The sequence below is a fragment of the Geotrypetes seraphini genome, chromosome 2 (genome assembly GCF_902459505.1).
Source record: "Geotrypetes seraphini chromosome 2, aGeoSer1.1, whole genome shotgun sequence".
Taxonomy (NCBI): Eukaryota; Metazoa; Chordata; class Amphibia; order Gymnophiona; family Dermophiidae; genus Geotrypetes; species Geotrypetes seraphini.
The window spans coordinates 506,806,711-506,823,969 of record NC_047085.1 but is presented as its reverse complement, the minus strand read 5'-3'; the positions used below and the strand labels follow the sequence as shown (position 1 = coordinate 506,823,969).

Genomic DNA, 17,259 nt, shown 5'->3' with positions numbered 1-17,259 from the left:
ATCTGCTCCCCTCTTCTTTCCCCTCTCTCCTACCCACTTCCATGCAGCATCTGCTCCCCACCCTTTCCTCCCCATTTCTCTTCAGCGTCTGTAACTCTCTCCCCTCCCCCTCTTTCTCAACTTCCCTTCAGCACCCTTTGTGCAGTCCAGCAGCTCCCTCTATTCTGATTACTGCAGTCTGGGCATCGCTTCCTATTGTTAGGGCATCTCTCATTCCCTCCCATCCCCTCACCTTCGCTGGTATTTTCAGTTTTCTCCCTCCAAGCGGCTTGAGCCTTTTCACAAGTTGCACGTGTAGCTGCACCTAAACTTCTCCTCTGATGGAACTTCCTGTTTCCATGAATTTCCCCATCCTCCTATGTACCCAAAGCCTTGATGGCACCATGCTTTGAGCCAACTATTGATGTCCTCTGTGTTGTGTTTTTTTGTAATCATCTTTATTCATTTTCGACCAGTGACAAAGCAAAACAATAGTCAGCAATATTGCAAAGATATCAAGAACATAGGTTGATACAAGACCAATAACAATAAAGGTGGAAAAGGTATCAGGTCACCATATTTGAAAAATGCTCCCTGCCTCATTCCCAACTTCCCTCCACTCCCCTCCCCTCCCCCTCTGTTTCTGCCAGATGGATAACAATTATATATGGTAGCAAACTCTAAGGAAAATAGAAAAGAATCAGCCATTCAATAAGTGACTGCAAGCCAGTCCAATAAGGTTCCCATATAGTGGTGAACCACTGTCCCAGTTTGGAATCCATATCCTTAATTGTTTTTCATTCGAATGAAGCTTGTGTAATCGTCAGGGAATGCCACTGTGGTAAGGTAGGCGCAGTTGGTGCCAACCAACATTGCAGGATACATTTTTTCCCCAGAAGAATCACACAATGGAGAAAATCTTGTAAGCCACTGGATCTGGCAAACATCTCTGCCTAGGTCAGGAATGACGTATAACACCATTATGCTCATCGTGTTTGCGTTTCCTACTTTAAGAAGTAACATTCTGCTCCTATTGGTTGGGTTGTTTTCATTTGCTGGAATTTGATTTGTGTACGACTGCTACACCCCCTTCTCTCTTACCTATTATATGTTGGAGCATGATGCAGTAGTCTGGTAGGCACGCTTCGCTTATGATGACCCCACTGTTCTCTGTGAGCCAAAATTCTGTTATCATTAGGAAGTACAGTTTGTGTTCTTCTATTAGGTCTGCAATCTGAATCCCCTTCTTGTTCATTGATCTCGTGTTTAGTAGGCCTCCTCTCCATTTTGTTTTTTTGCTTCCTGTATTTATTTTAATGCATGTTCAGTCTGTACTAAGGCCCTGATCTTAAGTAATAGCAAGCAACCACAGAAGGGGTATAAAGGGAACTGTGGAGTAAGATATCAGTAGAGATGTTCTGAAATGAAGTTATGGACCAGCTAAAACCCATGAATTATGATAAAGATCAGACCATAACCTCCTGGCCGTATCTCACTACATCAGTCCTAGACAGGATAGCACCAACTAAACTTACAAAAGTGAAACAGAAAAATAATCCCTGGTTCACAGACCATTAGCCCTACAGATAGGAATAAGATGACTAGAGTGGGCCTGGAGGAAAAAAAAGAAGAACATTATGTCAATTGGAGAAGAGCTATAAAAGAATACAAACTGATAGTAGCTTGATTAAATCAGTCAAGAAACTCATCCAAATTTATTTTCAGGATCTTTAATACTCTAATATTCACTAGAGATATTACCAGACTCCTCCTCACAACACCCTAATGAAGACAGCCTAGCCAGCCATTTCCAGGGCAAGATCAGGAACAAAAGGGAATCATTTACCCATACATTAGAAGATTGCATAGAGATGAGTACTGTACATGTCGATGAGAGAGAAGGAATACCTACAGATAGGTGCTAGAAACAGTTTTCCACTATTAGAACAAATGAGACCTCTAGCTTACTGAAAAGGCTCTAAAAAAAAAAAAAATCATTGCCATTTTGATATCTGTCCTGCTAGCATGCTGGATCGAGCACCTGCCAAGTTTTTGTTTTGGCTGACAGACCTCGTCAACATCTCCCTGGCAAAAGGGATCTATCCAACGTTTATCAGCCAGCTCACTGACCTCCATACCCAAAGCCATGGGTCTGGACCTAACCATGATAGAAAACTTTAGGCTGGTAGGAGGTATACCGTGGCTTGCTACCCTAGAAACAGTTTTCCACTATTAGAACAAATGAGACCTCTAGCTTACTGAAAAGGCTCTAAAAAAAAAAAAATCATTGCCATTTTGATATCTGTCCTGCTAGCATGCTGGATCGAGCACCTGCCAAGTTTTTGTTTTGGCTGACAGACCTCGTCAACATCTCCCTGGCAAAAGGGATCTATCCAACGTTTATCGGCCAGCTCACTGACCTCCATACCCAAAGCCATGGGTCTGGACCTAACCATGGTAGAAAACTTTAGGCTGGTAGGAGGTATACCGTGGCTTGCTAAAATGGTGGACTTCTGCATCAATACGCAACTACCTAAATTTCTAAACCTTGTTAATGGATTCCATAACTCACAATATAGCTTCAGGTCAATGCACAGCACTGAATCCCTACTCCTAGAATTAACATCTAAGGCAAAGTCCTATCTAAGCAAAGGCAAGCAAGCCGTTGTTGCAGTTTGATATCTCAGCCACTTTCAGTGCAGTTGACCACATTACATCTAAAATTGGAAGAGCTAAGTGCGTATGAAATAATAATGAAATGGTTCACAGAATTCTTAGGCAAGAGAATATATGAAGTGAGAAAGGATCGTAGGAAGTTCATAACGTGAAAAGCCTTTTGCAGGGTTCCACAAGGCTCTCCACTTTCACCATCCTTATTTAATGTATATATAAGCACCTTGGGTAAGCAGTTGTCCTTCCCACAGGTCCACATTTTTTCCTATGCAGGTAACATTTTTCTCCTTCCCTGGAGGTTGTGCCCTGGGCCAGGGAACATATACAGCCCCTACAGGAGACTCTTTTGTCTCAGTGGTCCACACAACATCATCCACCCCGCATGTAGCTCCCATGGTCAAGGCCAGTGAGGAGCTGCTTATGTAGTTGACTTCACGACAGCTTCTTGAATCAACATTAAATCACTTCAAGTCAAAATGTAAAACTTGATTATTTAATGATGCATATGGAACATAATTGTCCTTTTTAGGACTACTGGGGTATTTTAGGCGAAGCCGTTTTGTGTTTTTGAATTTAATCTCTTCAAACGCATTCCCAGATCTATCTGTTGGTATTTCCATAGGTAGTTTTGTTGCAGTGGGTCTAGTGGAGTTGGTGGTCTTGTGTGGATTGAATCATTGTTTTAAAATAGTTAGCTAGTTTTGAGGCTGTTGAAATAGAGGGGTTGTCGCCATTTGTAATGGAAAGCAGGTTAAAAAGAGTCCAGACTAAAAGAGCATTAACTCAGATGGAGTTGTTACAAAATTATTATTAAATGGATGGAACCCCACCAAGAAGCTATATCACTCGCAAAGAGAGAGAAATATAGCTCACTTGATTAAAACTTAGCTCTGTAATATCAAGAAGTAAGACTCAGAACATTTTTATAAGCAAACTGAAACTTTATTACTTTTAGAGCAGAATTAATGATAAAAACATTAAAATCAAGCAAGTAAAGCAAGTAGGATCGTTAAGTAAAGATAATAGGCTACACTAGACAAAATTTTGCTAAGGTCAAATTAAATTTACTCACAAATACTGGTTAAAAAGTCCTTAGAAGACCAAATGGCCTAATTGAAGAGCTAAGCACAAGGTTGCAGAGAGAGAGAGAGAAATGTTGCAACTTGATCCAGGCCTGTGATCCAAGGAAGAGCAAAAGAGAGAGAGGGCGGGACATGTGTCTGGCTTTATAGATGTGTCTGGGTTGAAAGCTGGACCCATGATGCATAGCAATTGTCCCATCTCTGAGGCTGGAGAGCAGTCCCTGAGGCTGGCATCACATCTAATCATAGAGCAGTCTTTCAATTCCTTCTATTTCAAGGCAGATGATGTCATCTGATTGAATCTTCTTTGAGTGACTTAAAAAGGTGTTCCAATATAGAGTATTGTTACTGTCCTGGCCGAATGTGGTGTGAAGAGTTTCTGAGTGGCTTAAAATGGAGGATCTGATGCGATTCTATTGTTCTTGCAGACTGGGGTAATCCAGAGATGAATTTGGTGTGAAGAGATACTAGCCTACATCCTGTTCCACTGATAAAGTTCTGTTCAGCTCTGGTATCCACCCTGGCCATGTCTTTGTCTTATTTGAATAGGTGTACTTAACACATTCTGAACAGCTGGCTCAGTCTTTCCAAGTTAGAATTCACTTTCAAAATTACTCATTTAACTTAAATTCAAATAGAAATTCACTTTACTATAAATCCATAATTTAAAATCACATCCTGTCTTGGGTTAGGCAATAATTCCAGCAAGCTTTATTTTACCTCCAACAAAACTAAATACATCCTGCAACATATTTTAACTCCAAGCAGAATTCTAAAAATCATATCATGCTACATATTGAAACTCCATACTATAACACAACTAACACATTCCACAAGGGTCTCAAATCAATAACCGTTCTTCCCAAGGTAGCATATATTCAACCACCCTGATATGCCCTCATGCATAAATATTTCAATCACTGCTCTTCAGGATCCTCAGCGGCACCACTTGGGGCTCAATACCATCTCATTGCCCCAAGCTTTACGTGTCAAAGTCTTCATCGGGTCCTATCTTAACTTAATTCAATCACTTTTTTACTTTTATACTTTTGTTTTTATAATTTTTATATATATTTATTTCAATATTTTTAAAAAGCTATACTTAGCTTTTGTCATGTGGTCTCTGGCCCAGGGATTGTCATACCGACATGTTTCGCTATGAACTAGCTTTATCAAGGATAATCCCCATATATTAAAACGCCAGCAAACACGACCACTCTGCCTATAGAGCATTGGTATTGAGCATTGAGCATTGGTATTAAGCCCCAAGTGGTACCGCTGAGGATCCTGAAGAGCAGTGATTGAAATATTTATGCATGAGGGCATATTTGGGTGGTTGAATATATACTACCTTGGGAAGAACAGTTACATATTGAAACTCCAGCACAATTAATATATCATGCTACAGAGTGATCAATTTTTTTCCATCAAATAGTTAACATTACTCAACCAAGCCCTGACCAACTACAAAACTCAATTGGTCAAGCAGCTTGTATGCAAATCTCTGCACACTTTAAACTGCCTCTCTGCTTGGAGGACTTATAGCACACTGACATTGGTAGAGCCAATCAGAAATTCACTATCATGTGGCAGATAGATGAATTATGTTCTCAGTGATGAGAGACAGAAGGCAAATGAGGAATTCAGTGCTTTATAGGTAAATCTGATGCAGAGAAAGTCCCTGGTGCCAAGATTGTAGCATGTACATAGCATAAAACAAAGAATAAGAGCATATGAATAGCCTTACTGGGCCAGACCAATGGTCCATCAAGCCCAGTAGCCCATTCTCATTGTGGCCAATCCAGGTCCCTAGTACCTGGCCAAAAACCAAGGCGTAGCAACATTCCATGTTACTGATTCAGGGCAACCAGTGGCTTCCCCCTCCAGGAAATTGTCCAACCCTTTCTAAAAACCAGTTACGCTATCCGCTATTACAACAACCTCCTGTGACATCCAGACGCAATTTATGGATTTAAGGCAGCACAGACAAGAGCGAGTCTACAATACCAAAGCTATTTGAGAGTGCAGAAAGAACCTGTTGATTCACAGCCACTGGCTTATTCCATGAAGTAAATTTTTAGATTGAATGTTGATTTAAGCTTCTATTACACTCAGTACAGGTATTTGATTAGTCTCTTCTATGGATCCGCTGGGGTTTTTTTAGATTTGAAAATGAGTGAAGCTTTTATTTCACTCAGTACATGTAAATGTTTTCTATCCTGTGTGGATCCTTTGGTGTCCTTTTATATGTGAATCCTGAGTGAAGCTTTTATTACACTCAGTACATGTAAATGGTTTGTCTCCTGTGTGGATCCTCTGGTGTCCTTTTAGAGATGAATGCTGAGTGAAGCTTTTATTACACTCAGTACATGTAAATGGTTTGTCTCCTGTGCGGATCCTCTGGTGTCCTTTTAGATGTGAATGTTGAGTGAAGCTTTTATTTTGTTTTTTTCATAACTTTATTTAGGAAATTTTCACAACAGAACACAATCAAAGGCAATACAAAATGCAAAAATCAAATCAATGAAAGATACAGAACTTCCCCATCTCCCTCCAAAACCCGATATCACAAAGCAAAACTAGGTAGAGTGTTGCCGCCATTGGAGATATGAGTCCCAAATCTTATGATAAGCTAAGAGTATATTATGCTTCAATGCAGTAAGGTGGGACATTAATCCAAACGAGAATAAACCTTTGGAAGAGGAGTCAACCTAGGAGTACGCCAACACTGCGCCAAAGCAAGTCTGGCAGTTGTAAAAACAAAGGCTGCCAATTTCTGTTCAGGAGTTGACAAACCAGGAACTCCCACATTAAGTAAACAACGTTCTAGCAACAGGCAACAATGCTTATGAAAAATCTGAACTAAAAAGCAACCCACACGTTGCCAATAAGGTCGCACTCCAGAACAGGTCCACTAGATATGTATAAAATCTCCCCCCTCCCCCACAGTTTCGCCAACAACGATTAGAACCCACATAAATGGAAAAAAGACGCTCAGGGGTATAATACCACTGATAATATATTTTATATTTAAATCATTTTTATTAAACACCACAAATAGCAATACAAAACACAATAGAAAACAGAGTTTTAAACAGAATTCAACTCCAATCCCCTACCCTCCCAACCCCCCCCCTCCCACCACCCACCCCACCCGGGCAGCAGCAGCGGCAATCAATTCAAAATGAATAACAAAGAAAAAGCAAGGAGTAAACAAACTAAATATTTCAAATTTGACTTTGAACATAAGGAGTAAAGGTTAAACTAAAAGGTTGCCAACATTGACAGAACAACCGGTCCGCTTTAGCAGACATGTCCACAATATCTTTGTGTTCCAGTAACATTTGCTGTAACATTAATGCTCTCCACTGGGGGATAGAGGGGGGCTGTGGCGAGAGCCACTGTAATAAGATACATTTCTGCCCCAGCAACACAGTTTTCCGAAGGGAGGCCGCACAGCCTGGTCTAGGTGGGTGAAAACGAATCTGTAAAGTGAAGAGAAAGCTTGGATGCAACCTCCAAGAACAACTCCAAAGCCGTCTCACAGAGGACACCAATTGTATCCAAGAGGAAGACACCAAGGGACAAGTCCAAAACATGTGTCCAAAAGATGCCATAGGGTGTGCACATTTACCACAGCAATGTCCCGTACTGATCCCCATCACATGAGCTCTCTTGGGTGGGTAGAAAGCACGTAACCAAAACTTGTAGTTTTGCTCCCTTTCCATAGAGGACTGGGTAGAAGCAATCCCCAGACGGATACCCTTACAAATCATGTCATCCAAAATAGGTATCTGGAGATCAGTCGACCACTTCTGGGCCAAGGTGAGAAAGTCCAATTCGCCGGAGAGTTCTTGCAACAACTTATGATAGAATTTTAATGGTATAGGCACCTGAGCTGTGAGGCAAAGAGCCTCCTGTAACCTGTCCTGAACATCTTCCCGCACCACCGCCGGAGTCAAGGTCTGTAAATAATGTTGAAGTTGTCGATAAGCAAACCAATCAGCAGGCAGAAGACAAAACATCGTCTGTAGCTCAGCAAAGGAGACAGGAAAACCAGTGCGCATCACAGCCTGAGACACGTATTGAAGGCCCACACTGGACCAACGCTGGAACACTGCAGAATCCAAGCCAGGTAAAAAGTCTCCATTGCCAACTATAGGAAGGCAAGGTGTTCTGCAGGGAGAGATCTTCAACATCCTACACAACATCCTCCAAGCCTTGCGCATAGCAGGTAAGAATGGGTGTGACTGTAACAGAGGCAAATCTGGCAAATGGAGAGCATGAAGAAGATAACTAAAATGGTAAGGCTGAAAATGAAAACATTCAATCTCAGGCAATGAAAAACAAGTAGTATTACAAAACCAATCATGAATATGACGTAATTGACATGCAAGGTTAAACCTAGATACACACAAGAGACCCAACCCCCCTTGAGCGATTGGTAGCATTAGCTTAGATAAAGAAATCCTAGCCCGTTTACCCTGCCACAAGTATGCAGAAAGATGAGACCTATGTTGAGATAAATGTTGTGTAGTTAACATAATGGGAAGCATTTGCAATATATAGAGCCATTGGGGCAGTATCATCATATTATAGAGAGCAATGCGGCCAGAGAGAGAGAGAGGATACTTTTGCCACTTTCGTCGTACTTTAGCCGCAGTACGACGGAGCAAGGGCAAGACATTAGCTTTATAGAGCCCGTCCAAATTTAGAGGAATGACCACCCCTAGATAAATCAAATGAGAGGAAGCCCATTGCAGAGGAAATTCTCCAGGCCAAGTCTGTCGTACTTCAGCTAGAGTAGGAAGTGCCAAAGACTTTTGCCTATTTAGGACCAAACCCAAATAAAGATTAAACTCATCCAGAAGTTCTAATGCTCGAAATAACGAGCTATGAGGGTTGCCCAAAGTAAGCAAAAGATCGTCTGCAAAGGCTAACACCCGCAACTGCGAAGTACCCTCAGGCAAACCCGTGATCTCATCATCTCTCTGGAGCGTGCGTAGCAAGGGATCTAGATATAAAAGAAAAAGAAGGGGGGATAGCGGACAGCCTTGTTGTGTCCCCCTACCGATGGAAAAGGAGGGGGATCTCACGCCACTGACCAACACCGAGGCAGTTGGTCCTGAATAAAGCGCCTGTATCGACGCAAAATAACTGTTGGGAATCCCTATATAGTGTAACACCTGAAACAGATAATGCCAATGAACCTTATCAAAGGCTTTCGCCGCATCTAACCCAACAAGTAAACCAGGATAATGTGTCTGTTGAGTGCGAAAAAAGGCGAGGAGAACCCGGCGAAAATTACGTACTGAATGGCGAGTCCGAACAAAACCCACCTGCTCAGGTACAATAATAGAAGGCAACAGGGGAGCCAACCGATCAGCCAAAACACGAGCAAATATTTTAATATCAACATTCAGTAATGATATCGGTCGATATGATTCTACGTCTGTTGACGGTTTAGATGGTTTCGGAATTAATGTAATCAGGGCTTCATTAGAATAACGAGGGAACGCACCCTGTTCTTGAATGGCCGTGTAGTAATCTAAAAGAGAGCCCCCTATGGATGAAGATAAGATCTTAAAGAACTCAGAGGAATAACCGTCCGGCCCCGGTGCCGTACAAGGTTTCAATTTCTGTATCGCCTGCAGCACCTCCTGCAGGTGTAAAGGCCTATCTAACATGGATATCTGAGCAGCTGTCAATCGAGGCATCACGGCATCTTCCAGGTAATCACACACGTCTGGACCGGTGTAAGGACCCGGGGATGCATAAAAGGCCTCAAAATAACTATGAAAGCTAGCTGAGATATCCATCGAGGATGTCAATATCCTCCCCGAGCTCTCCTGTATCATGGAAACGTATCGAGATCCTTTCCAACTCTTAGTTATAGACGCTAATAGTTTCCCTGCTTTTTTGCCATATTTGTGAAAATGAAATTTACGAAAAAACAACAATTTCTTCGTACGTTCATGAATGAGGGAATTTAACGCTACCAACACAGCCTTGAACGCCTCCCTATTAGCCTCTGTGGGATTACACAATAAATCACGTTTCAACAGCACCAACTGCCGTTCAAGCTGCACTATACGATGTGCTATGCGACGAGCTCTAGTAGTAACATAGGCAATGATGTCCCCACGTAATACTGCCTTAGCTGCGTCCCAGAATAATACAGGTTGATCTACATGTGGGGCGTTGAAAGAGCAATAGGCCTCCCACTTTTCAGACAAAAACTTCTGAAAATGGGCATCATGGTGTAAATAAGAGGGAAATCTCCATCCTGACCCAGGACCCACCGGACCACCCACCGCAACATCAATCCAAATCATATTGTGATCCGACACTTCGAGGGGGCCTATTGTCGCCTCAGAGACCCGAGCAAACAAGGTTTCTGAAAGTAAGGTGTAATCAATTCTAGAAAAAGAACCATGTGCTCTAGACTGGTGGGTATAATCCCGCTCAGTGGGATGAAGTAATCTCCAGGGATCCACCAACCCCAAAGCTCGACAAAGATAAGGGACACCCTTAGTTTGCCTCAAAATTGCCACTCCCGATGACCCAGAGCGGTCCATACCCGAGTCTAATACTTGATTCAAGTCACCCACCAGAACTAATGGGCAATCAAAATCTTGTAAACAAATATTAATCAAATTTTGAAAGAAAGAATGTTGGTAACCATTAGGGCCATAACCTGCTAATAACCGAAAGGGTCCTCCAGGTCCAACCACCTTCACCAAAAGGTAACGGCCCTGTGAATCACGCCGCAGGATCTGAACCGTGCATGGTAAGCCCTTTCGTATAAGTATGGCCACCCCAGCCCTCTTCCCCGGTGATGAAGCATAGTGTAACTCCCCAACCCAGCCTCTCCGAAGTTTCTGATGTTCTAAATCAGTGAGCCTAGTCTCCTGGAGACAGGCTATATCTGCATGATGATGTTTCAATTGGGACAAGATTTTCGAGCGTTTAACAGGGGAGGTTATTCCCGACACGTTCCAAGATAATATTCGTAGTGTTCGCTCACCCACAGGGGACCCTCCCAGCAAGCCCACAGCAAGTTAACCACCAAATAATAAGTGCCCTAGGGCACCCAGCCTCGCCCCAAGACCCCACATGCATACTCCATTCAATCCATACATTCATTTGCGCAAAAAGAAACCCCAAACAAAGAGCAAAAAGTATCAGGAAATACCAAATCAATGCCGCTGCCACCACCCAATAACCCCCCTCCCCCCACCCCCACCCCCATCCAACAATCCCAAAAATCCCTACCAAGAGGGAAAATAGATCACGATAGACACCCAGTCCAGGGCTGCCCTAACAAGCAATGAAACTTAGCCCCTAAGGAGCCAGCGGGACTAGAAGCCCCTCCGTACCAGTGATCAACCAGAACAAACTAGAATCAGCACAGACACAGGTCCAAAGCAAAGCAAAACAGTCAATCCGCCCCATGTTTCGGGCTGCCAAGGAGTTTGATGAAATCTGCAGCAGTTTCTGGGGATTGGAAAGTCTTCCACACTCCATTGTTTTGGATCTTGAGTACAGCCGGATAGTTAAATTGAAACCTCCGTTTGAGCTCAGCAAGTTGAGCACAAAGTGGATAGTAGGGTTTCCTCTTCTCTTGTAAGGTCACCGAAAAGTCCTGGCTGATGCGGACCGGAGATCCATTATATTTAAGCTCATCCCGTTTGGCCCGATATTGTTGTAAGAGTTCCACCTTGTGACGATAATTAGGAATCTTTAGAATCACCACCCGTAGACGCGTTTCCAAACCCGCGCGGGGGTCCAAACGATGAGCGCGTTCCAATCTTAAGGGGCCCAAAGAGGGCGGGAGGGGCAGTTCATCTTGCAGCCAACGTTCCATTACATCTAATAAAAGTCGATCCGCAATTGTTTCCGGGATGCCCATGAGGCGCAGGTTAGAGCGGCGCGAGCGATTCTCCAAATCGTCAAGCTTCTCTGACTGCAAACGCACCTGGGCCTGTAGCGTGCTCAAAGTTGTCTCTCGAGCCTTTGAGGAATCTTCCAGCGTCGAGACCCGCTGCTCCAGTTCTGCGGTACGGGCCGCTGCAGCCGACAGCAGACTCTCGATGTTTGAAATCTGTGTGGATAAAAGTTCCATTTTCAGACCCAGCACCTGCGCAACTGCCTCTTTAATGTCTCCCAATGCAGTTTCGGTAAGATGGGAAACCGCCGCCGCAGGGCTCGTCGCCATCTTGCTCTCGGCAGGCCTCACACGTTCGCGTTCTTTTCTTACCGATTTAGTAGTCATGGAGTTCTGCGATCGCGTAATATATCTGTCCATATATTAATAATACCTCGAAAGACACTGCACCGGCATCGGAGGGGAAATTCGTCCCGCAAATTAGCAAATTGATCAGGGCAGCCCCGGAGCAAGCAAGGCAGCGTCCTCACTCGCTCATAGCATCACGTGACCCTCCCACTAATATATTTTAAAACCATTTTCTATATAGTTAAGGGACAATGTAGATTTAAATAATCTTTTATAGATATGGTCCCAACTAGGCAGCCCTCTCCCCTCTGGAACATCCTTCTTCCATCATGCTTTGTAGGGATCTAGCGGTGATTCACTTTTTAATAAGGCCTGGTATACTCTAGAAACTCCCCCTCTCCCGCCCGAAAAGCCTGTTGAAGCCAAATCTCCCTCAAAGACAACTCCCAAAAAGCCCGCTGAAATAGGAAGATACACAAGCGTGTATAGAGAAAAGAATCTCTAATCTCCAAGCCAAATTCCTCCTGCAATTCCTGAAAGGGACGCATCTGCCCATCTTCCCAAAGTTGACCCAAGGTCCAGAGGCCCGCAGGAATCCACTTACTGCGAATCACCCTCTTTCTACCTGGTGAAGTAGCAGGCAATGCCACAATTGCCATTTGACAGAAAAACATATGTTCCGGGAACATCCAAACAGACACCTGGGGGCTAAAATATTGTTTGATATTGAATCCACAGGGGGGGAGGGGGGTCTTCATAAGTTAAGCCACATCACTATTTCCTGTACGAGGGCAGCTTGATAATACAAACGAAAAGAGGGAATCCCCATACCCCCTTCCAGTTTAGATCTATATAAAATAGTCCGGTGAACCCGTGGGGATTTCTTTAGCCAAATATAAGCAAAAACCTTACGAGATAGAAGATGGAAAAAAACCATCCGGCAAAGCAAAAGGAAGGGCCATAAAAACATACAATAATTTAGGTAGTAACATTTTGACACCCGAAATCTGGTCTATCCAACTAAGGTGCAAATCAAGAAATAAGACTTGCAAGCGCTCAGGGATTGAGTGAAGTTTTTATTATACTCACTAGATGTGAACGGTTTGTGATGTGTGTGAATTCCTTGGTGTCTTTTTAGACCTGAAAGCATAGTGAAACTTTTATTACACACAGTACATGTAAATGGTTTGTCTCCTGTGTGGATCCTCTGGTGTCCTTTTAGAGATGAATGCTGAGTGAAGCTTTTATTACACTCAGTACATGTAAATGGTTTGTCTCCTGTGTGGATTCTCTGGTGTCTTTTTAGACCTGAAAGCTGAATGAAAGTTTTATTACACTCAGAACATGTATATGGTTTGTCTCCTGTGTGGATCCTCTGGTGTCCTTTTAGATATGAATGCTGAGTGAAGCTTTTATTACACTCAGTACATGTAAATGGTTTGTCTCCTGTGTGGATCCTCTGGTGAAGTTTTAGACATATATGCCAATTGAAGCTTTTCTTACACTCAGTACATGTAAATGGTTTGTCTTCTGTGTGGATTCTCTGGTGTCTTTTTAGATATGAATGCTGAGTGAAGCTTTTATTGCACTCAGTACATGTAAATGGCTTGTCTCCTGTGTGGATCCTCTGGTGTGCTTTTAGATTTGAAAGCTGAGTGAAGCTTTTATTACATACAGTACATTTATATGGTTCAGTACATGTAAATGGCTTGTCTCCTGTGTGGATCCTCTGGTGTGCTTTTAGATTTGAAAGCCGAGTGAAGCTTTTATTACACACAGTACATTTATATGGTTTATCTCCTGTGTGGATCCTCTGGTGTGCTTTTAGATTTGAAAGCTGAGTGAAACTTTTATTACATACAGTACATTTATATGGTTCAGTACATGTAAATGACTTGTCTCCTGTGTGGATTCTCTGGTGTGCTTTTAGATTTGAAAGTTGAGTGAAGCTTTTATTACACAAAGTACATTTATATGGTTTATCTCCTGTGTGGATCCTCTGATGTACTTTTAGAGTTGAAAGCTGAGTGAAGCTTTTATTACACACAGTACATTTATATGGTTTATCTCCTGTGTGGTTCCTCTGGTGAATTTTTAGACCTATAAGCCGAGTGAAGCTTTTGTTACACTCAGGACATGTAAATATTTTCTCATTTTTATGATCCCTTTTGTGCATACGGAGTTCTTTCTGGTGTTTTTCTCCTTTACTCTTGCCCTGGAGGAAGGCAGAAGTCACTTTATCACTATTATTAATTTGGAAGGGTCTCTCTGCTAGGTGTATCTTGTCCTCAGGGATGTTACTGAGCTTTCTGTCATTTCTCTCACACTTAATGACTCCATCCGTTGTGTCTCCTTCAGGGTGTCTCTGTTTCTTTGATTCTTGCTTGCAATTCTTTGCATTAATCTTCTCAGGTCTCTGGAAATATTCATACTGACATTTTCTGACTGTATTTGTATTTGTTCCATTTTTACCGGATTTTCTCCTTGATTCTTTATTCTCTTCCATGTGTGTTGGATCTTATGATCTGTTGGATATAAACAGAAGGTATTTCTCATGAGTTAGAAAATAGCAGTGCTTTATATGATAAAACCTGTACATAATGAGAGAAAGATAGGTTGTATCACACCAGGTGTTACCTATGTATGGATTGAGAATTAGTCAGTTTCCTATTTGCAAACCATTTTTTTCAAGCATCTATGTCCACACAGTGCAAGTTTGTGAGATGCTCCTTGGAAATGGCAGTGTGGAGAGTTAAGGGAGTCAATTATGTAAAACTCTGAGTGCTCTGACAGTAATCTATAGGTTTTGCATATAGGTATAGAAATCGCATATAATCCACTTGTACCCCCCTTTCTTCTTTTGCGTTTGACCAAAAAATATTCAAACGCAAAAGAAGAATTCTTTGAATTCCTAACCGTAACTACCCTAAAAGGATCATACAACTTACTTTTGGGGGACATAAACATGCACCTAGAACAAAAGACAAAACCAGAAGTAACCAAAATCGCCAACTTCCTAATGTCACTCAACTTTCCAAATTCAGACACAGAAATAACTCATGAAAAAGGACACAAACTAGACATAATCACCTTCTCCCACAAAGATACAATAGACCCTAAAATACAATGCTACCCAGAGTCCTGGGATAAATGCATCTGGTCAGATTACCATATCGGCAAGGTCAGCCTACGCTGGCAAATACAGAGCACTCAACCAAAACACAAAAGCGACAACACGAAAACAATAACCATTCATGGTATTATAAACCCTACCGAATTCAGGACTCATTATGAGCTAAGTCCCACAACCAAAGAAATTCAGGACTTCCCAACAAGATGGGAAAATTTCAGCAAAGGACTCCTAGACCAAATAGCCCCATACCGAACATACATAAAAACAGATAGACCACCAAATGAATGGTTTGACTCAGAATTACTAACCACCAAACAAGAACTAAGAAAACTCGAAAGAATCTGGCAAAAAACAAACAGAGAAATAGACTAGACAAACTGGAAACAAAAAATGAAAATATACAAACGGTGCGGCCAACTAGAAACTTCTAGTTAAAAAGGTCCGTACCGAGGGCTCCGTCGGTGACGTCACCCATGTGTTAAGAATATGCTGCCTGCTTGTCCTGGGATAAATGAAAATATACAAAAATTTGATCAAAGAAAAACGCACAAAGCACTATGCACATAAAATAGGTACTACAAAAATAAACAGTAAAGAATTGTTCAAACTAGTAAAAAGGTTAACAGATACAACACAAATCCTGAAAAAGGACAATGAGTGTACCCCATCTGCCCAGACCCTAGCCAACTTTAAAAAAAATAAAATCACAGACCTAAGAGTAACCCTACCCACACCCACAATAAACACAATTCACTACCTGGAACACCATGACCAAGACTCCAGAGCAGACATGATCTGGGACCACTTCGAGTTCCCAGACTGGCACCAGTTCCTAAAATTATTCAACAAATACACCAAATCAAACTGTCTACTTGATGCATGTCCCCCCAAAATCATGACAGTTGCCCCACTAGACTTCAAAAAGGAACTATTCACATGGCTAACAACCGCCCTTATAAACAAAACATTAAACAAGAACATGGGACACATACTGATCACTCCTATCCCCAAAGACCTGAATACCTCTACAGCGCTGACATCCAACTACAGACCCATAGCAAGTATTCCTCTTTTCACAAAGATACAGGAAGGCTTGGTCAACCTACAACTAGTAAACTACCTAGACAAATTTAACATCCTTAGTGAACACCAATCAGGATTCAGAAAAGGATACAACACAGAAACCGTCATAGCCTCCATACTAAACCACCTTTATAATCTTTTTAGCAAAGGTAAAAGCACACTGATCCTACAACTAGACCTCAGCAGTACATTCGACCTGATAGACCATAAGATCATGCTACTGTGCCTTGATGCAATGGGAATTTCGGGAAAGGTAAAGAAATGGTTTCAAGAATTCCTAACAAACAGATCCTACCGAGTAACCAGCAATGGACATCACTCCAAACCATGGAATAACCCATCGGGCGTGCCCCAAGGCTCCCCCCTATTGCCCACTCTGTTCAACATCTACGTCGCATCCTTAGGTCACCTCCTACAAAAACTAAACTTAAAACACTACATATACGCAGATGATATATCCATCTTAATCCCTCTAACCGACATCACAAATGAAATTACCGACAACCTCTCAAACATAATGACAGAAATTGAAAAATGGACCACCACCTTCAAACTGAAATTAAACACAGCAAAAACAAAAGTCTTTTTGGCAAGCCCCAATGATAAAATTACGAGAACATCGCTAAAAATCAACAACCACGAATACCCAATATCCAATACCATAAAAATACTGGGTATCACTCTAGATCAGTGGTTCCCAAACCCTGTCCTGGGGGACCCCCAGCCAGTCGGGTTTTCAAGATATCCCTAATGAATATGCATGAGAGAGATTTGCATATAATGGAAGTGACAGGTATGCAAATCTCTCTCATGCATATTCATTAGGGATATCTTGAAAACCCGACTGGCTGGGGGTCCCCCAGGACAGGGTTTGGGAACCACTGCTCTAGATACACATCTAACCATGGCTGACCACACAAACTTACTGGTGAAAAAATGTTTTCACACACTGTGGAAGCTAAGGACCATAAAAAAAATACTTCAACCCAACATCCTTCAGGTTGCTGGTGCAATCGCTGATCCTATCCCTCCTTGACTACTGTAACATCATCTACCTGGGTATCCCACCAAAA

General features: G+C 42.3%; 1 protein-coding gene across 3 annotated transcripts in view; it reads right to left on the bottom strand.

Annotated features, from left to right (window-relative positions):
- The window catches only part of LOC117354585 (oocyte zinc finger protein XlCOF6-like), a 100,049-nt gene that overhangs the window by 31,309 nt on the left and 51,481 nt on the right, over positions 1–17,259 (bottom strand). For 2 of the 3 annotated variants that reach the window (XM_033932355.1, XM_033932356.1), the window contains exons 4-5: positions 13,060–14,495; positions 6,891–8,001 (exon numbers count right to left, since the gene is read on the bottom strand). In XM_033932355.1, the coding sequence (XP_033788246.1) occupies positions 6,962–8,001; positions 13,060–14,476 (2,457 nt within the window). In that variant the 5' untranslated portion in view covers positions 14,477–14,495 and the 3' untranslated portion in view covers positions 6,891–6,961. Of the gene's footprint in view, positions 1–6,890; positions 8,002–13,059; positions 14,496–17,259 lie in introns of those variants that run through there. The other variant, XM_033932357.1, reaches the window with a different exon arrangement.